The 18,675-nt window shown below is 31.1% G+C and overlaps 1 protein-coding gene across 1 annotated transcript in view; it reads right to left on the bottom strand.

The window, feature by feature from the left end:
- Positions 1-18,675, bottom strand: part of LOC111713981 (glycine receptor subunit alpha-1) — a 71,706-nt gene that overhangs the window by 41,382 nt on the left and 11,649 nt on the right. Inside the window, exons 4-5 of the mRNA XM_023488986.1 lie at positions 15,261-15,349; positions 13,163-13,256 (exon numbers count right to left, since the gene is read on the bottom strand). Coding sequence (XP_023344754.1) covers positions 13,163-13,256; positions 15,261-15,349 — 183 coding nt within the window. The remainder of the gene's footprint in view (positions 1-13,162; positions 13,257-15,260; positions 15,350-18,675) is intronic.

Here is an 18,675-nt window from a genome sequence, read left to right as displayed (position 1 = left end):
TTTTTTACTTCCCCTTTTTTATACTTTCCTATTTATATACTTCCTCATTTACGTTTACTTCCCCTGATTTATACTTTCTTATAAATATACTTCATCATTTGTTTACTTCCTCTGATTTATACTTTCTTATTTATATACTTCCTCATTTACGTTTACTTCCGCTGATTTATACTTTCTTATAAAGATACTTCCTCATTTACGTTTACTTCCCCTGTTTTATACTTTCCTATTTATATACTTCCTCATTTACGTTTACTTCCCCTGTTTTATACTTTCCTATTTATATACTTCCTCATTTACGTTTACTTCCCCTGTTTTATACTTTCCTATTTATATGCTTCCTCATTTACGTTTACTTCCGCTGATTTATACTTCTTATAAATATACTTCATCATTTGTTTACTTCCTCTGTTTAATACTTTCCTATGAATATACTTCCACTGTTTTATACTTTCCTATTTATATACTTCATCATTTGTTTACTTCCTCTGATTTATACTTTCTTATAAATATACTTTCACATTTGTTTACTTCCTCTGTTTAATACTTTCTTATAAATATACTTTCACATTTGTTTACTTCCTCTGTTTTATACTTTCTTATGTACTTTCTAATTTGAATCTGTTAATGTAAAACACTTGCTTATTTTCTATTTCAAGGAAGTTCTACAATATAAAACATCTAAAATCATAATCTTAAAAATATATTTAAAAATCTTTTGAGGATTTTAACCCTCTTTCAGCAATTTATGTATCTGGATGTATTTGGATTTCTTTGGATGTATTTGGATGGACCTGGAAGTATCTGGTTGTATCTGGATGTATCTGAATGTATCTGGGTGTATCTGGGTGTATCCGGATGTATCTTGATATATCGTGATGTATGTAAATGTATCTGGTTGGGCCTGGATGTATCTGGATGCATCTTCGATGTATCTGGGTATATTTGAATGTATCTGGATGCATATCTGAATGGATCTTGATGTATCATGTATCCGAATGTATCTGAATGTATCTGAATGTATCTGGATGTATCCGGATGTATCCGGATGTATTTGGTTGTATCCTGATATATCTAGATGTATCCGAATATATCTGGATGGAGCTGGATGTATCCGGAAGTATCTGGATGTATCCGGATATATCCGGATTTATCCGGATGTCTCTAAATGTCTCTAATATATCCGGGAGTATCAGTAAATGAATCTAAAGAGAGCCGAATGCTAAACAAATATCAAGAAACAGAAGCGTTAAAACAAACACTAACAGATCTTAGAAACAGATGCATTACAGAGCATCAATTTAGGGGCGTACACAGGAATTGGTCCAGGGGGCTTTTTTCGGGCCCCCCCCCCCCTTGGCCTTGGGTACATCTTTGCCCTTCACCTACTCTTCATTATTTTTATAGTCTTGAAATTTTGTTAATACAAATACACAGTGTACGTACACACTTAACATATCATTCAGTTTAACAATAACAATCAACATTTTGTTAGTAAATAATAAATATCCTACTTTTAATTAATGTCCGGAGGCCTTTTACGGTCGATCATTATAAATTAAGTTCAGTACAGTCACCATCAGATCAACTGTTCCCACCAACTCTCTAAGGTTGTATTCTCTATGTTTTAAATAATTGTGCAAAGACTCTGTATGCATATTAATCAAATTATATATCTTAACTATTTATCAAATTATATATCTATTTTGTATATTTCAGTTATGTGACTTAGACGAGTGTACGGTGTATATGAAAAAGATTGAAAATAAACATCTAAAGAAACTTGATCATTATATTCACTATTCTACACATCGACAAAACTTATTGTCTGGGTTTTATTGAATTGAAGATTTTCATAATTTGAAAGTACAGGGTGTCCCACATCATATTAAATTGTTTATAGCTTTAAATTGAAATTTTCGAGACTAACAAGACAGTTCCTTCAGCTGATCTGGACAAGACAGTTCCTTCAGCTGATCTGGACAAGACAGTTCCTTCAGCTGATCTAGACAAGACAGTTCCTTCAGCTGATCTGGACAAGACAGTTTCTTCAGCTGATCTGGACAAGACAGTTCCTTCAGCTGATCTGGACAAGACAGTTCCTTCAGCTGATCTGGACAAGACAGTTTCTTCAGCTGATCTAGACAAGACAGTTCCTTCAGCTGATCTGGACAAGACAGTTCCTTCAGCTGATCTGGACAAGACAGTTCCTTCAGCTGATCTGGACAAGACAGTTTCTTCAGCTGATCTAGACAAGACAGTTCCTTCAGCTGATCTGGATGACACAAATGAGAAGTTGAACCAGTCGGGGCTGGTTCAGAGACCGAGTTTAATAAATTACTTCACTAAACTACCTACTACTGCCGGTTCAAATTTGAACCACCATTTAAGGTTTAAGAAAAATTTAAATCATGGTAGCAGTCCATTGAAGTCCCTTGCAGTTCCTTTAAGGTGCCAGAAATTGATGTATATTTAAAATATTTTCTCAATAATATTGAAGAGTGTGCACCAGCTGTTGGTTCACATAATCATGGGTGTTACTGTTTTATTTACATCTCACGTCATTGCTTATACATATTTAAACAGACTTATATTCAAGACATATGCCAGGGATGAATATTTCCCCCCCCCCCTTCACCACCCAACCAGTTTTGTTCACCGAAACTATGAAATTTATTAGAAAATGACTTTTAAATTATTGACTCTAAATCCTCATTTAAAAGTTCACCGTATTTATATTGTATTTTATCTTATTAAACTTTATTGCCAACTGAATCGGGCTTGTCCCAAACCCTACTGCTCCATAACTAAAAGTATTCATTATTTTAATTTACTCCACTCTTTCTCTTTATTCAAGGAATCGCTAACCACCAAGCACAGTATCTGGTATTGCTTAATAGTACAGTTTAAAAATAAGAACAAATTCTCGGGCTAGTTTATACAGTCTGAAGACTGTCTAGTGTCTAGAAGACTGTCTAGTGTCTGTAATTGTAAATATGTGATATGTTTCCGCTTTTATCCAATGACCATAAATTGTATAATAATTTGTACTATAATGTTGGTTATCAAACTATCAAATGTTGCATTTCAACATTTGTGTCTTATAATGGGTGTATGGGAGGGGGCGGCGGAATATATTCAGTTACAGTCTTTTAAAAAATAATGGCGCAAGAAGTTTCATTGGTAAAATTAAGCTTGAAGGGTTAAGTTATTTTTTGAAAGAAGATTGGACTTTGAAACAAATAACAGAAAACAACTTGCCAGCCATAGTTTTATTCCCATGAATATAAACTTTTTGGACTAGAAATTTATTTATTACTTTGTCATCAAAATAAGAGACCATTAAACAGAAAAAAACATGTCTTCGTAATATACAAACAATTAAAACAAATTTAATTAGTTCATTATCTGAATTTCGTGGGGAAATTTATTTCAATAAAAAAGTTTGTGAGTAAAATTCAATTTTTGAAGTTATTTTTCAATCCAGAGGATTTCTTCTCTTTATAATAGATTTTGCAAATATTTTTCAAAACTCCGGATTTTTTTCTAAAGTAAAGAAAAGAAAAATATTTGCTTAATTTAGCTTGAGAAGATATGGCAGGAAGAATAAAATGAAAATATAAAATAAAGGAAAACTTTAGAAAAAAAGATAAAACAGGTCATTTTCTCATTTTGTCTTAGCTTGACTTTATCTTATAAAAACAGGTCATTTTCTCATTTTGTCTTAGCTTGACATTATCTTATAAAAACAGGTCATTTTCTCATTTTGATATACAATATGGTATATATTATATATATACATAAACCCATAATATTAGCTTAAGGTTGGATTAGACTCCTCTAATCTAAATACATTCTGGGGTTAAAGGAATGGGAATATACTCTAAGCTTTGATTCCATTTTGATATTCACAAATACAATATATATATTGGTTTGTTTCTTGGTTTCTTTGTATCCAACAAAAATTTAAAGATCACCAAACGTAAAAATGTTGCCTTTTTAAATTTTTTTAGATAATAAAAAGGAATTGATTCTTTCCAACAAACTCATATTTTCTAATCCCTATATTTTATCAATCTAATGATGTAAAAACCCGTTTTTTTAAAACTTTTTTAGACTATTTGATCTAACAGAATTTATAGTTAGAAATATCAACAGTCTCAGATTCTCAGAAGCTCAAAAAGTTTTGCGGTCAGTGATGTACTTGTCAAAGCCAATTGGTTTGTAATTCAATTTTTACTTCATTTAATTAAAGTAACTGAGGTACTCTTCCCAGTAAAAACTTTGAAATTATCTATTTCGGATTGGGATATATTGGGATATATTCAAAGCAACGCTTTCCGAAATTTCCAATCAGGATGTATTCAAAAATTTCCTAAATTTCAAATACGATTATATATTTTATTGTAATTCATCATTCGCTGCAGTCAGATTGAATTCTCATGTGAGGGGGGGAGTAAAAAATTTCCATTTTTAAAATCATTTGATAGAAAAATGTAGCATTGGAAACTTTTTCATTGAACTTAATGTTTAATAAAAGAAAATATGCCCGAGTAGAATCTAAGGGTCTGAAAGGGTCTGAAATGTGCTCTTAGGCGCCTGGCAGACCTTCTCAGACCCTATGTATTTGGAAAAAAATATCAAATTTCACCAAATATTTTCTTTAGTACTAATTGGTAGTCTGGCAGGCGCCTGTTTTTGGGGTCTTTCGAGTCTTTTTCAGACTCAAATCAGAGTCTTGAGTTCTATGCGGGTGGTAAGTCCTGAAATTGTTGTCCTTTGTCTAAAAATGAGTGCACTTTTCCATACAAAATGGATAAAATATAAACCCCTACTAGAAATGCTGCACTGTTATAAAAATAGAAAAAAGCTGGACTCTTGTCGAAATAGAAAAGAACAATATCTATGAATAGCAGTCGTGAAATTGGAAAATCTAGTTTACTTCCTGATGAAGTACTGTGCTGCCATTTACTTCCTGATGAAGTACTGTGCTGCCATTTACTTCCTGATGAAGTAATGTGCTGCCATTTACTTCCTGATGAAGTACTGTGCTGCCATTTACTTCCTAATGAAGTAATGTGCTGCAATTTACTTCCTCATAAAGTACTGTGCCATTTATTGTTAACGTCTTTCTCACTGAGCCTAAATAATTCTGCCTTAGATTTTATGGGATCTGACATGCCCAGAAGTTGTTAAGATTATCAAAATTTAGAAAATTTAAAAATCCAGGAAAAATCAACAAAAATCAACGATATTTTCTTGAGATTATTGTCCCCAAATTAAAGATAAACAAGATGAAAATAAAAAATTTCTAGATGTTGGCCAAAAATATATTTTTTAATCTTTTCTTTCATTTTCAAGGTTTAAAGTTTTAAGGTTTTTATATATATTGGCGTTATATTCATTATTTTACCAAAGACAACATTTTTGATCAATCTGTAATTTTTACAAATGGAGTGAGGGAGACCCTAGCTAGTATTTAGCTGAGGGATTAGCCAAGGGCCACCTTAATTTTTGTTTGTATAAAATAAAATAAAATGAATAATTTTAATATTCAGGTTCATGTATTCAGGTTCAATTAAAGTATATGTTACACAGCGAAGAACTGTGTATAGACCGAATTGGTTTTGTTATTATTATACCTTATACATTCTTTGACTCCTTAATCAATTGAACGTAATATTTATCTAGATACTTATTTAAACAATAACACATTGATTAGTTATCCTATACATTCAGGGAAAAATTAATTTTTGCTTTTAAGTTCGGAAGCAGGTAAAACTTAATTGAACTCAACTGAGAAGGAATTTTTATTCAATGTTATTTTCTATTCATGAAAAAACTTTTTAAAAGAAATAATATGCTGCAGTGCAGGAAACAAATATTTCTATCAATCGGCCGGAGTCTGTGCATTATGTCAAGATACAAAATACAATGGTTGTATTTATGATGTTAGGTACTTTCCTAAAGGCTTTTCCCAAGCGTCAACTTCCCGTAGGTATTTTCCGAAATGTAAAATTTCCCAACCGGCAACTTCACAAGTCTGTCCTAGCTGCAGTGCTCGGCCCCATTGCCGGTTCGAGCATCAGCACTCGGACCAGAGATAAGAGAGTAACAGAGATCAATTGAAACCTATGATATATGATACAGCAGGTTCTATTGTGTACAAGTACTGTACACGACCAATCTGCAGACATCTGTATTGAGGGATATTTAAGGACTACAAAGACTATAGAGTAAATTCATTAATCTTATGTTTCATGTTAAAAATTTGAGTATTTCTTTAAAAGTTGTAAAACTTAACCCCTAAATGGGTACTATATGCGACAAGTGACCGTCAAAAAATCTTTCATGAAACTGTAGCATGGCGTGCTGGGACACTTTAGGCCCGCTTAGTTTAGCTCTATAATAATAATAATGGATATTCACATTATAAACCTACGTAGGGTATGTACAAAACATAAATAGATTTGCTATAAGCGATAACAAAAGTTGTAAACGTACGTTTAAATGTTTTGTTTACTAATAATTCTCCAAAGAACTATTGATAGAAACCCAATATTGAAGAAGTAAATCACATTGTAAAACACGATAAATGATTAACAATTTTGCTTTCAATAATTCTATTATTAATAATTTGTATTCAATGGTTTATTTAGGGCTGACAAAACAATGGTGTATACAGTTCTAGTTATTTTGCACGAATGTACACTTCAAACACTAAACGCAGTGTTTGAAAATATTTTTTAACAAAACAACAAGAAAATACTAACAATTATATTACAAATTGAAGAGGATAAATTCGAGACCTATTTTTAATGAATTCATATTATTTTTTCCTGTAAAAAGCTTGTAAAATTTAAACAAGTTTTGGATTTCATTCAGCAAACTTTTCCTTGAATTGATTGGAAAATCTAAAAACCATCACGTTCTCCATTTGTGTTTTTAATTTAATGTTTTTTACATCTTAGTTATTTCTAAATATTTTGCTTTTCTGTCGTCTTTCATGTAAAATCAATTTTCTGTAAAAAAAGCGTTTTTTAAGAGTTATTAATAGCTAGTTGCTTCCAGCACAATTACCACACAAAATACACAAAGCGTCAGACAAAGTTTAAATATGAGAAACAGGAAAAAGTTTCTTTTTAATACAGTCAAAAATTTATGACAACTGCAACGCTTCATCATTGTTCTGCACAAAAAGAAAGCTACTGAGATGATCGCAGCTTCAAAGGTTTAAATATGATTTATGAAAATATATCCAAATAGCATTGTAGACTCACAAGTTTTTTGATAATTCTTAAGAAACTGTTTTTTTTAATTCAAGGTGACTCAATAGCCCTGAAATATGCAGGACAGCAATTGAAATATCAAACTCATTTTTACGCGGCATTTGATCTTAAATATGTGAAGAATACAACGTTATAATTAACTCTTTCTATGTATTTATGGTGTTATGAAAAGAGACAACGTTCATTTCACGGCTTTCTGGTTCACACTGTATTTATGCAAGTAAACCAAAAAAAAATCCTAAATTTCGGCACTTAAGTCCTGTAGAAAATAAGTGCGTGAAATAAAAAGTCCCTAGAAATAAAGTCCTACCATTTTCAGACTTTCCATATTCTAGGATTTTTAGGAGAAAGTCCAAGGAATCTAAAACTCAGGACTTTATTTCCAGTAAAAGTTTGTCCTGGGACTTTTTTACCAAAGTTTTTATTTCCAGGTTTGTTATCCCAAAAAATGTTTTTTTCTTTGACTTTCTTACATCGATTTAAACGCTGACTTAAAAAAAAAATGTGTATGAAAATTTTTAAAAAATCACCTCTGTAGACTAATTTGTTCTAAACCTTCTAAAACTTCTAAAAAGCGTGTAATATATTCTATTTACGTGTTGTAAGTGTAACTTACAGGTCACCCTGTATTTGGCTCTTGCCCAGTAATAAAATTGACCATAAATAAGACGGAGTTAATGAAATAATAAAACTGTGGTTTAATTACATTTGTCATAGCTGTATTTTATACTTGATCTATCTAACAATTCGCTTCAGTTCTTTTAACAAATGTTTAAAAACAAAGCTTATTCAATATTTAAATCAGATCGATGAGAGCTTGCTGCCTTCAGATTAAAACACACAATTTGAATTCAAAATTTAAAAAGATTGTTTTAAGAGACCTCCAATATTTTCAGAGTGAGATAAATAAAATGTCGAAGTGTTGCCAAATAAATACAGAGTATCGTTTTCTAACACTATGAACTTTTCACATTGCAAAAATCTTTGCTGAATTTTGGTTAATAGAAAACGGTCAGCAGTATTTTGATTTATGTACGTCCAAGGCTATTAAAAGTATAGGTTGGTAAGGCCAAACCAATAAGGCCAAGTCTAAAAATCGAATTCGTTATTTTCATAGCTTTGAAGAGATTTAGATTTCTTTGGAGAATTTCCATCCCATATAAAAGTCCTTTATGCCTCAAAAGTATGCAAAACTAAACAAAAATAATTCTCTATTAAATTAAACTTCAAATAGCATTCCTAGAAAGTTACAACTTTGTATACACTTGATAAAATCTACAGAACATTCCCTTTAATTTTACCCAAATAAAATTTCATAGAGTTTACATTTTCATAGAACTTTGCCAATTAAAGATAATATATAATATATAATTCAATAATCCATTTCCCTCTGCACACAAGTTGACTTATTACGTTTAATCTGTTTGTTCCAACCAGGAGATAAAAAAAAATTAAAGGGACTGCCAACGTAATTTTAAGTGATCCAATTTGTAGAGGGGCGTGTCCAATTCACAACAATGCCCTTTAAACCGTCGACTGACCAAGGAAGATTAAGGTATCCTAATCTATATTTGAACTCTGTTTTTAAGTTAAAACTCATGAAGTTGTCTTTCCAACTCTAATCAGTCAAAGGTTTAAAGGGAACAGTTGTAACTTTTTGCATTCCCTCTTTCCATGGAGGGTCACTTGAAATTAAACTTAGAGTCCCTTTAACATAATCGTTTTTATCTTTCATAATATTGCACGCCCCTATCAGAAAATATTAACCCATTACATAAAATGTCAAAAGATAGTTTGACAATCCTGGAAAAATTATGAGGGTATAAACTCTTCAGGACAATGAAGGAAATGGGCGAGGAATATGGTTTCAGGGGCGGCTTGTGGGGGGAAAGGGGGGATGTCCCCCTCCTTAGAAAACTGGGGGATGCCCCCCCCCCCCGGAANAAATTAGTGTTGTTATTAGGAATATTAATTTCATACCATATATGATTAAAAGCAAACTTAAAATACCTCTTCGTTTTATTGATGATAAATTTTGAGTAAAAAATGAGTTTCTAGGACTTTTTCTTACCGCCCATGAAAGTTAGCAGAATCAAAGATTCCATTTCATTCGATGCTACACTTAAAATTAAAAATTTTTTTCAATGAATGCAAATCCCGGTCCTTTATTTTAGATAGAAATTCTTCTAAACTTAATCCAATTCAAGTGCATAATCGGTTTTCCAATTTCGAACAAACAATTTAAAATTCAGACCATTCTCAGACTTTTTTCAACTGAATAGATACCAATAATGGTGGTTTTAAGAATCATGAAATGAAGTAAAAACTGTAAGACGCATATTCCGATGGTAAAATTAATAAAAATCATGCCAATTTCTTATTTTAAAAAAAGCTATAAAAAAGTGGTTTGCATTTATGAAAACTTGAAAAAGAAGACTGATCCCAAGATGCACAATCAAGTTCTGATATCTAGCTCTGGTCACAATACAAGTTCTGATCTCTAGCTCTGGTCACAATACGAGTTCTGATATCTAGCTCTGGTCACAATACGAGTTCTGATCTCTAGCTCTGGTCACAATACGAGTTCTGATCTCTAAAACATGTTTACAACCTCCCACCCTAAAACATGTATATAACCTCCCCCACCCCCTCAAGCAATCTTCATTCTTTTCAGGGGTTCTCCTTCATGCTCACCATGGAAGGTGAGAATTTCAAGCTTTGTTTTCAAACTTCCTTTTTTCTTTTTTACGACTTAATATTCAATGAAATTCATCAATACAAAAATATTTTATTATCAAAAACAGTAATATTACATAGAATTTTTGTTTGCCAGTACAGTCAAATAGATGTTAAAATTCATTTAATTTTCTCCCGAGTATCTTCGCTTGTCTGGGTGTTTGTATCCAATAAACGTCGAAACCGCTGAACCTGATCGGGCCCAAATATTTTGTGGTTGATCAAAATTTCATATATTAGCCTCCAGCAAAACTCGATTTTCATTAAATTTTGAAAATCCACGAGGATTTTTCTTTAAAATCCGCGAACTTTTTTGTTATTGTTTTACATACAATGTGTACAAAGAGAAAATCTTCACAATTGAAATAGAAGATTAAAGATAAGTGTATCAAGGATGCATGTTAAAGATTACAGAGAGTTTTATCAGGGATACATGTCATGGATTACAGAGAAGTGTATCAGGGATACATGTCAAGGATTACAGAGAAGTGTATCAGGGATACATGTCAAGGATTACAGAGAATTATATCAGGGATACATATCAAGGATTACAGAGAATTATATCAGGGATACATGTCAAGGATTACAGAGAATTATATCAGGGATACATATCAAGGATTACAGAGAATTATATCAGGGATACATGTCAAGGATTACAGAGAAGTGTATCAGGGATGCATATCAAGGATTACAGAGAAGTGTATCAGGGATACTAACTTGAAACTAGTGAGATCTAATAAGAAATAAATTAGTGTTGTTATTAGGAATATTAATTTCATACCATATATGATTAAAAGCAAACTTAAAATACCTCTTCGTTTTATTGATGATAAATTTTGAGTAAAAAATGAGTTTCTAGGACTTTTTCTTACCGCCCATGAAAGTTAGCAGAATCAAAGATTCCATTTCATTCGATGCTACACTTAAAATTAAAAATTTTTTTCAATGAATGCAAATCCCGGTCCTTTATTTTAGATAGAAATTCTTCTAAACTTAATCCAATTCAAGTGCATAATCGGTTTTCCAATTTCGAACAAACAATTTAAAATTCAGACCATTCTCAGACTTTTTTCAACTGAATAGATACCAATAATGGTGGTTTTAAGAATCATGAAATGAAGTAAAAACTGTAAGACGCATATTCCGATGGTAAAATTAATAAAAATCATGCCAATTTCTTATTTTAAAAAAAGCTATAAAAAAGTGGTTTGCATTTATGAAAACTTGAAAAAGAAGACTGATCCCAAGATGCACAATCAAGTTCTGATATCTAGCTCTGGTCACAATACAAGTTCTGATCTCTAGCTCTGGTCACAATACGAGTTCTGATATCTAGCTCTGGTCACAATACAAGTTCTGATCTCTAGCTCTGGTCACAATACGAGTTCTGATCTCTAGCTCTGGTCACACAGGTAATTGACTAATTTCATTGTTGTTTACAGGGATATACGTGAACCTTACACTATACAAAGACTAATATTTTGGAGTGTTCGAAAGTTAGAACTGCCCTCTTCAGTATTAATGCATTGGGGGGAGCTACGGAAAAAAAGAGAAAGAAATTGAGTCTTTGCCACAAAATCAGATTTTCTAATCTCTGTATCTCCGCAACCCATAATGTCGTAGACCTTAATTATTTCAAACTATAAACTACTGTAGCAGGAAAATGATGTTTTGATCTTTCCTGCGACTGTAAATAGCATTTTGTTTGTCATTATTATCACCCTTCGTTCGCAATCAACCCCATTTGCCTCCCCCCCCCCATTTTTTGATGTTTAACGGGTTTTCTTGTTTATGTTTGGTTTCTATATTTAACCCAAGCCACGCGGAGAAATCCGTTATCTCCAAAACAGTTAACTTGAAAATTTAAGTGCTGTTACCGATTGCACAGTCACGTGGATTTAACTGTACTTATCCATTAATCCATTAAACATAATTTGTTCGCCTTTTTTATACTTATTTGAGCGAATATTAAATTATGAATCAGCACGAGATTTAATTCAAATAAAGAAATCGAATGCATTTTGCCCTGCAGTTAGTCCGGGGTACAGTGCATCGAACTTTCATTTTGTCCATACAAGATTAAAGTAAACACTAATTAAGTGAATTAGGTTCCCCGAAAAAGAAATTGAGTCTTTGCTATCAAACGCTAATTTTCAAATATCTTTACTACTAAGCTATGAATTCTGATAAATCAAATAATTTAAGTTTTAAATATCAAAAGTTTAAGCCATTAGGTTGCAAAAAAATAGGGATTAGAAAATTTGAGTTTGTGGCAAAAACACAATTTCTTTTATAAAAAGCTTTCTGTCTATAGTCGCTTCAATCTCAGTATTAGCAACAACTCATTTTATGTGGAATTACTCGTATGACTTCCCGCCCTCCTAACTTCTCTAGTTTTTCTCCTATATACATACAACCAAGTGGGAATATAAGCAAACTAGTTTAGTCTTATTTAATGACTTTTTCCTTATCATGGAAGATTTTAAACTAAAATAAAAAAATAGTTTAATGCCTTATTTCACATCATACATTGCATTTTTCGAAATTGTTCATTTAAAGCTTCGTAAGTTTTGTAAATGTTATTGAACATATTTCAGCAAAAATAAAATATCTATAGTATTAACAGAATCATGTTTTCCGCATGTTTAAATTCTTTTTCAGACCTTGACATTTAAAAAATATGTTAATTTAATCCTTTTATCTTATTTATTGTAGATAAAGATATCATGCAATGTTATGAGCTCAGATCGTGGATACCGTTAATCTTGAACCATCAAGTTAAGAGTTAAGGAAGGATTTGAATCGGTTATTCAAATTTTAAATGATTCAAATTCATAAAATTCTGTTCCAACTTTCCGATACTATTCATAGTGATACCCTATATTAAGTTTCAGACCCGGAACGGACAGGGTTACCCATAAAATGACGATTGTAAGGTGAAATAAAGTCTTCTGTCTTAAATGTAGTTTTTTAATGGCCTTTTTTTTATTTTTTCTAAGAGAGAATCAAGTTTACAGTCACAGGGAATCTCGAATATAAGGGAAAGGACAGTAGAAATTCCGTACAATCATCTCCGAAGTCTCATCCTTTGTGGTTAACCCTGTATATAGGGATTCAATCTTGTTTCAAAACCTTACCTTGTCATTTATTCGTAGAACATCAGTTATATCAATTCCTATGTCAATTACATTGACTTGGTTGTTGTACGGTAAATCAAACTTGTTGTATCCTCTAGAAATATGAAATATTAAAATGTACGGTAAATAATACTTGTTGTATCCTCTAGAAATATGAAATATTACAATGTACTGGAAAATAAAGTTGTTGTATCCTCTAGAAATATGAAATATTAAAATGTACGGGAAATTAAAGTTGTTGTATCCTCTAGAAATATGAAATATTAAAATGAACGGTAAATCAAACTTGTTGTATCCTTTAGAAATATGAAAGATTAAAATGTACGGTAAATCATAATTGTTGTATCCTCTAGAAATATGAAAAATTAAAATGTACGGAAAATCATACTTGTTGTATCCTCTAGAAATATGAAATATTACAATGTACGGGAAATTAAAGTTGTTGTATCTATTAGAAATATGAAATATTAAAATGTACGGTAAATCATACTTGTAGTTTCCTCTAGAAATATGAAATATTACAATGTACTGGAAATTAAAGTTGTTGTATCCTCTAGAAAACTGAAATATTAAAATGCACGGTAAATCAAACTTGTTGTATCCTCTGGAAATATGAAATATTAGAATGTACGGTAAATCAGACTTGTTGTATCCTCTAGAAATATGAAATATTACAATGTACTGGAAATTAAAGTTGTTGTATCTTCTAGAAATATGAAAGATTAGAATGTACAGTAAATCATAATTGTTGTATCCTCTAGAAAAATATGATATTGTGGAAGACGATGCCTGGCCGCGTTAAACAAGTTCCACAAGATTCAACAGAATGAGATAGAACGGATATGGGGCATAGTACTGATAAAACATCTACACGTGTGATATCGATATTGACTCTAGTTCTGAACCCTCTAGTAATAAGTTATAAGAAATATATATACTGGAAGTTATTTATGCGTTTTTAATAGAGTCTGACTCACGTCCTCTATAATATATTAAAATGTACGGTAAATCAGACTTGTTGTATCCCCTAGAAAAATATCATATATTAAAATGTACGGTAAATCAGACTTGTTGCATCCTCTAGAAATATGAAAGATTAAAATGTACGGTAAATCAGACTTGTTGTATCCTCTAGAAATATGAAAGATTAGAATGTACGGTAAATCAGACTTGTTGTATCCTCTAGAAATATGAAAGATTAAAATGTACGGTAAATCAAACTTGTTGTATCCTTTAGAAATATGAAATATTAAAATGTACGGTAAATCATACTTGTTGTATCCTCTAGAAATATGAAATATTACAATGTACTGGAAATTAAACTTGTTGTATCCTCTAGAAATATGAAATATTAGAATGTATGGTAAATCAGACTTGTTGTATCCTCTAGAAATATGAAATATTACAATGTATTGGAAATTAAAGTTGTATTCTCTAAAAATATGAAAGTTTAAAACATTTTTTTGAAACCTTCGAAAAATCAAAAATGTCAGCAAGGCATGGGAAATTTTTCAGGATTTGTTCGAACTTTTTTTAGAGATGAATTCTGCAAAAGGATGTAAACGACTGTTCAGTTTTTAAGTCTTATTCCTAAGCAAGAAATGCAGCCAAGTTTTTTTTTAAATCAAGAGTTTTATATTAATGTTAAAACTTTGTATCGTTTATATAGAAAACATACTGGAGGTCATGAACTGTCTAAACTTTAAAACTGTTTAGTTTCTAACTCATGAAATTATTGAACAATAAATAAAACAGAAGGGTCGCACTTACCATATTTGCAATAAACTCCAAAAATTCGAAAAAGGAGAAATCAAATTAGAAACATAAAAAAGTATTGAACTATTTTTACATATTTCTGGTTTCAATATATAATATGTACATTAGAAAAATCAAATTTTTGAAATCTGAAATAATATATATTTTTTTGGTAAGTTTAAAACTATATTTTTAAAAAATGAAATCGATAAAATTTATTCGTTTAAGTTTCAAAGAAAACATTTTTAAAATTGTATACAATATATACATTTCGTAAGTAATTAGATTCTAAAATCAAAATATTTTTTATTACTTAAAAATATAAACTGCCCTGAATTCTAACCTTGGTAAACAAATATGAGTATTTATTTCTCCGTTCTCCTTGCACAACATATCCTCATTAGTATCCATCCGACCTCGACCCAAACCAAACTAAAATCAAACAAAAGAATTAGTATTTGACACAAACTCTGATTTTCTAATCTCTTAATCTGTGCAACCCCATGTTGTAGACCTTAGATATGTCCATAGATATTTCTAACGTTGAATTCTGTTAGATTAAATAATCTAAGTTTTAGATAAAGATGTAAGGATTTGAAAATTTGGTAGCCATTGTTTAGGATTTATCAATTAGTCGACAGGACAAACTTAAACTTCGGAAATACAAAACTTCTGAAATACAAACTATGGAGATACAAACTCCTGAAATACAAACTGATGAGATAAACCCTTCAGAAAATACAAACTGATGAGATACAAACTCCAGAAAATACAAACTGATGAGATAAACTCTTCAAAAAATACAAACTGAGAAGATACAAACTCCAGAAAATACAAACTTAGGAGACACAAACTCCAGAAAATACAAACTGAGGAGATACAAACTCCAGAAAATATAAACTGCAGAGGAGATACAAACTCCAGAAAAAAAAACTGAGGAGATACAAACTCCAGAAAATACAAACTGAGGAGACACAAACTCCAGAAAATACAAACTCCAGAAAATATAAACTGCAGAGGAGATACAAACTCCAGAAAAAAAAACTGAGGAGATACAAACTCCAGAAAATACAAACTGAGGAGATACAAACTCCAGAAAATACAAACTGAGGAGATACAAACTCCAGAAAATATAAACTGAGGAGATACAAACTCCAGAAAATATAAAACTGAGGAGATACAAACTCCAGAAAAAAACAAACTGAGGAGATACAAACTCCAGAAAATACAAACTGAGAAGACACAAACTCCAGAAAATACAAACTGAGGAGACACAAACTCCAGAAAATACAAACTGAGGAAATACAAACTCCAGAAAATATAAACTGCAGAGGAGATACAAACTCCAGAAAAAACAAACTGAGGAGATACAAACTCCAGAAAATACAAACTGAGGAGACACAAACTCCAGAAAATACACACTGAGGAGATACAAACTCCAGAAAAAATAAACTGAGGAGATACAAACTCCAGAAAAAACAAACTGAGGAGATACAAACTCCAGAAAATACAAACTGAGGAGATACAAACTCCAGAAAATACAAACTCCTAAGAAATTCCGGAGATGGTCTTCTCACAGTTTGTATTTCTGGAGTTTGTCCTGTAAACAACAACAAATCAATCATGTTTTTAAAAAAATTTACTTAAAAAGTTAAAAAATTAAAATTAACTAAATTTATTATCAATTATCTATATATCAGTTATTGTTTTCACTTTAATTAATAATAAATGATGCAGAAACCAAAGAAAATATCAATTGAATTACTTTTTTTTTGCTCTAGATTCAAAGTTGAAAATTAAATAATTCTATCAACTTTTAACAATCATAATATACAAAACAGGCAAATCCAGGTTTTTGTCAAAAAAATAAAAAAGACATTCATGCATTGGTTCAGAGAAATTTAATATTCAGGTTTTTAAATTCATGTGACAGTAAACCTTAACTTAAAGGAACTGAGGCCGAATTTAAAGAATTTAAGCCGCCGCTTAAATTTAAGCCGCGGCTCAAATATGGTTGGTTACACTTAAAATAATAAAATTGTATTAAATTCTTCAAGATTTAAGCCGGCGCTCAATTGAAACCGGTCTTTAGGGAATTTAAGACGCAGCTTAAATTCATTAAATTCGGACACTGTCCTTGTTATATTTTAATAAGTGCACGATAATTTGATCAATAATATGGATGATACCGTCGCTTTTTAAAGCTTGAAAAGTATTTAATTCTGAAAATCAAACCACGTCGTTTCTGTAAATGCAGAAACGACATATGCTTTTAAATTTTAAATCAGACATGCCATCCTATAGATATAGTTTCGTTTGAGACAATCATAGGTGTTTTTTATATTTATTTTAAAATATAATTACAGGTGTTTTTTATATTTATTTTAAAATATAATTACAGGTGTTTTTTATATTTATTTGAAAATATAATTACAGGTGTTTTTTTATATTTATTTTAAAATATTTTGTGGCAATACTGGTTCACGGACGGACCACTATTTATTTCATATTCTTTTTTCTCGTCAGCTGGAAAATTTAGAAACCTTTTTCTGGAACAATTGGAGGATAAGATTAAATGAGAAACTCTGGGCAAAAGTTCTAGAATTGATGCGCACATGAAACAAGAATTTTCGCGGATGATAGGAAATTTCTGGATCATGTATCACAGTACTGCAGCAGGGGCGGATACAGGGGGGGCGGGGGACATTCGCCCCCCCCCCCTGAGATTTCGAGGCAAAAAATGTTACCAATTTGATAAATGTTATTGTTAACGATAAATTTAGAATTAGAAATTTGTAAGAAACTAGACTTATGTTATAATATTGTTCATATCTAGTAATGTTCCTTAATCAATACTCATTTATCAAAATTGTATTATTGTTCCTAATTTTCATGCATTTAAGTATAACTAGTAATTTCTTTTTGTTCTTAAATTGCTAATGTTCCTATTATTGTTCCAGTTCCTAATACTGTGTCCGACCCACCTTAAATCCCTGTCCTAATCCTATATGTTTGTTCCTAATTCCTGAACAATCTTTTAATTGTTCCTAAATTCTTGTCCTAATCCTTTATTTTTGTTCCTAATTCCTGAACAATCTTTTAATTGTTCCTAAATTCCTGTTCTAATCCTTTAATTTTGTTCCTAAAATTTAAAAATCTAGTTTTTTAGTCTTAAGTCATTAATTTTGACTCTTTTTGGGTCTTTTAAGTCAAAAAAAAATTTTGCCTGCCGCACGATTTTTGCTTCAGAATTATTCATTTTTTGCTTCCTAAAAAATCTTGCCCCCCCTCACTTAAATACTGTATCCGCCCCTGAGTACCAGTCCGTGTCACGGAAAGACTTTTTTCCAAAAAGCGCAAAATATGCTTTTCACTTAAAATCTTTATAATACCTAGGAGACATTACGCTATTAGACTGGGGAAATTTGCAAATACAGCGCACACAATATTAAAATATAGATTTCTAATAAATTTTTCATATTTACATCTCACGCTCTATCAAACTTTGTATTTAGTAAAATATTTGCAAATTTCTAAGAAATAATTTCTCCATCAATAATCAATATCAATGAACATATTCTGCAAAAAACAGATATTCTAAGTTGAAAGACAAATACGCTCCTATTTCGCGGGAGAGGGGTGAATTATGAACTATTTACCCCCCCCCCCCCTTCAGGGGAAATTTATATTTCCTTGCTTTTTAACATTCTAAATAAACGTCCCTCCATTTTACTGATATCTTGTAAGCTGATTTTTAA

Source organism: Eurytemora carolleeae, unplaced genomic scaffold, assembly GCF_000591075.1.
Source record: "Eurytemora carolleeae unplaced genomic scaffold, Eaff_2.0 scaffold84, whole genome shotgun sequence".
NCBI lineage: Eukaryota > Metazoa > Arthropoda > Copepoda > Calanoida > Temoridae > Eurytemora > Eurytemora carolleeae.
Note: the sequence above shows the minus strand (reverse complement) of the source record. Positions and strands in the feature narration are given on the sequence as shown.